The sequence below is a fragment of the Myotis brandtii genome, unplaced genomic scaffold (assembly GCF_000412655.1).
Source record: "Myotis brandtii unplaced genomic scaffold, ASM41265v1 scaffold64, whole genome shotgun sequence".
NCBI classification, from domain to species: domain Eukaryota; kingdom Metazoa; phylum Chordata; class Mammalia; order Chiroptera; family Vespertilionidae; genus Myotis; species Myotis brandtii.
Genome location: NW_005370460.1, coordinates 3,425,715 through 3,427,628, shown reverse-complemented (window position 1 = coordinate 3,427,628; position 1,914 = coordinate 3,425,715). Strand labels below are relative to the sequence as shown.

Here is a 1,914-nt window from a genome sequence, read left to right as displayed (position 1 = left end):
GTGCAGGAGGAGGGGGGAGGGGCCTGAGGCCATGAACTAGGACTGTGAGCAGGAGGCTGCCCGGTTGGGGTGGGGAGGGGGATCACCAGCGGTTCCTGGGTCTGCTGCTCATGAGGCCCTCGGGCCCAGGGGAGGGAAGCCAGCACCAGACCCACTGTGTCGCAGTTCTAATTAAGTCAGAGGCTAGAATGCCCTCCTTCGACCATCTGTCCTGTTCTGTCCCCGTGGCGAGGCCTCAGGGAGCCACATTGGAATTCCGATGGTGCCATCCACCCAGACATGGGCATATAGAGGCTTCCAGAGTGTGTGGCCCACACGGGGCATGCGCACAGCTGGGCCCCTGTGGCCCCAGGCCGCTGTCCTGAGCGCAGTGGACAGACAGCTTCGCCGGCCCCATCTCTGCCTCCCTCCCGGCTGTCCAGGCTTTGTGGCCCCACCAGGTGTCATGCCCACTATTGGGTTTCCCCAGGAGCTGGTTCAAGGGGGTGGGAGGGAGGTTGGGGACAGATGGAGGATGGGGAGTAGATCCAGCCCCCCTTGTCATGATGTCCTTGTCCAGTCGTGGGGCCACCCAGGGGGTCGTGTCTGTCACCCAGGGCCTGGCTGACCACCCCCATCTCTTGGCACAGAGGCACAGAGCTTCGGCCTGCTGGACCCCAAGCTCTGCTACCTGCTGGATGGGATCCTGTTCATCTATGGCATCATCATCACCGCCCTGTTCCTGAGAGCGAAGGTGGGTAGCACCCCACTCAGTGGGTGTTCAGAGGGGCCTTGGTCTTGGAAAGTCTCGAGCATGTGTGGTACCTACGGCTTGGTGTCCATGGGCAAAGCAGGGACCAGCCCAGTGTGCACTTTGGGGGGTGGGGGCAGGGCAGGTGGCGGGGGGCTGAGCCACAGAGTGGCCGGAGATGCTGGTGCGGAGCACCTGAGCCAGGAGCTCTGACCTGCGACACCCAGGTGTGGGGTGGGGTCAGGTGCCGCTGCAGGAAGTGGCCTTACGCTTCAGGCAGTTGGGAGCGGAGAGGCGGGGACCTGAGGTCTCCCCAGATCGCTGTCCAGCTGCTGGTGCAGGTCCCGGCAGGAAGTGGGAGGGTGACCCCGAGCAGGGTTTCTGCTGGGGCCTCGCAGGGCCTGGCTTTCTTGGAGGGGAGCGGGGGCGGGGGGGGCCCTGGGGGTGAGAAGGAGGGGGAGGCTGCAGCCCTGTTCTCTGCAGCACCCCCCTCGAGGCTGTTTGGAGTTAGGGCTGCGGGGAACTCCACTTGAGCAGCAGCGCGTGCTGACTGCCTTCCAGTCTGAACGGTGCCGCCGGGTCTCGGTGGTGCCAGTCTCTGCCCCGAGGCCTGGTGGACCCTCTGGCTGAGGCGACAGAAAGTGGGCTGTGCGCCTGGCAGGGCCTCCAGACGCCAAGCCCATGCCAGGCGGGCACCTGCCCCAGACGCACCAGAGGGTGGGACCTTGTGCAGCCACCCACTGAGGGTTGTGCTCCGAGTCCTGGGGGAAGGGCCTGAGAATGTTCGCCTGGGCCCCGAACTGGGGAGGCACTGCCCTGAGGTCACCTGGCCAGCATGGGCCGCCCGTGTCCCCACGGGAGGCAGGGAACCGTCCAGCTGACAGGGCGGCTCTGGGGCAGGGCGACTGAGGGCGGCGGCGGCCCGGTGGGCGCTCACTCTGCTCTTCCCTCCTCCAGTTCAGCGGGAGTGCAGACGCCCCGGAGCACCTGCAGGGCCCCAACCAGGTCTACAACGTGAGTCAGCCCTGTGCAGCCCCGGGGGGTCGGGACCGGCCAGGCCACCAGCTCAGGGTTCTACCCGGGGAAACACAGTCATTGTACCAGCCTCGTGGGGCGCTGGGAGCCCACAGGCTCTCAGGATTGGGTGCCTGGAAAGCGCCCGCTTAGCGCACTGCTGGTGCAGA

At 66.2% G+C, this 1,914-nt stretch overlaps 1 protein-coding gene across 1 annotated transcript in view; it reads left to right on the top strand.

Annotated features, from left to right (window-relative positions):
• CD247 (CD247 molecule) overlaps positions 1 to 1,914 on the top strand; it is an 81,509-nt gene that overhangs the window by 75,914 nt on the left and 3,681 nt on the right. The window contains exons 2-3 of the mRNA XM_014528527.1: positions 630 to 733; positions 1,688 to 1,744. Coding sequence (XP_014384013.1) covers positions 630 to 733; positions 1,688 to 1,744 — 161 coding nt within the window. The remainder of the gene's footprint in view (positions 1 to 629; positions 734 to 1,687; positions 1,745 to 1,914) is intronic.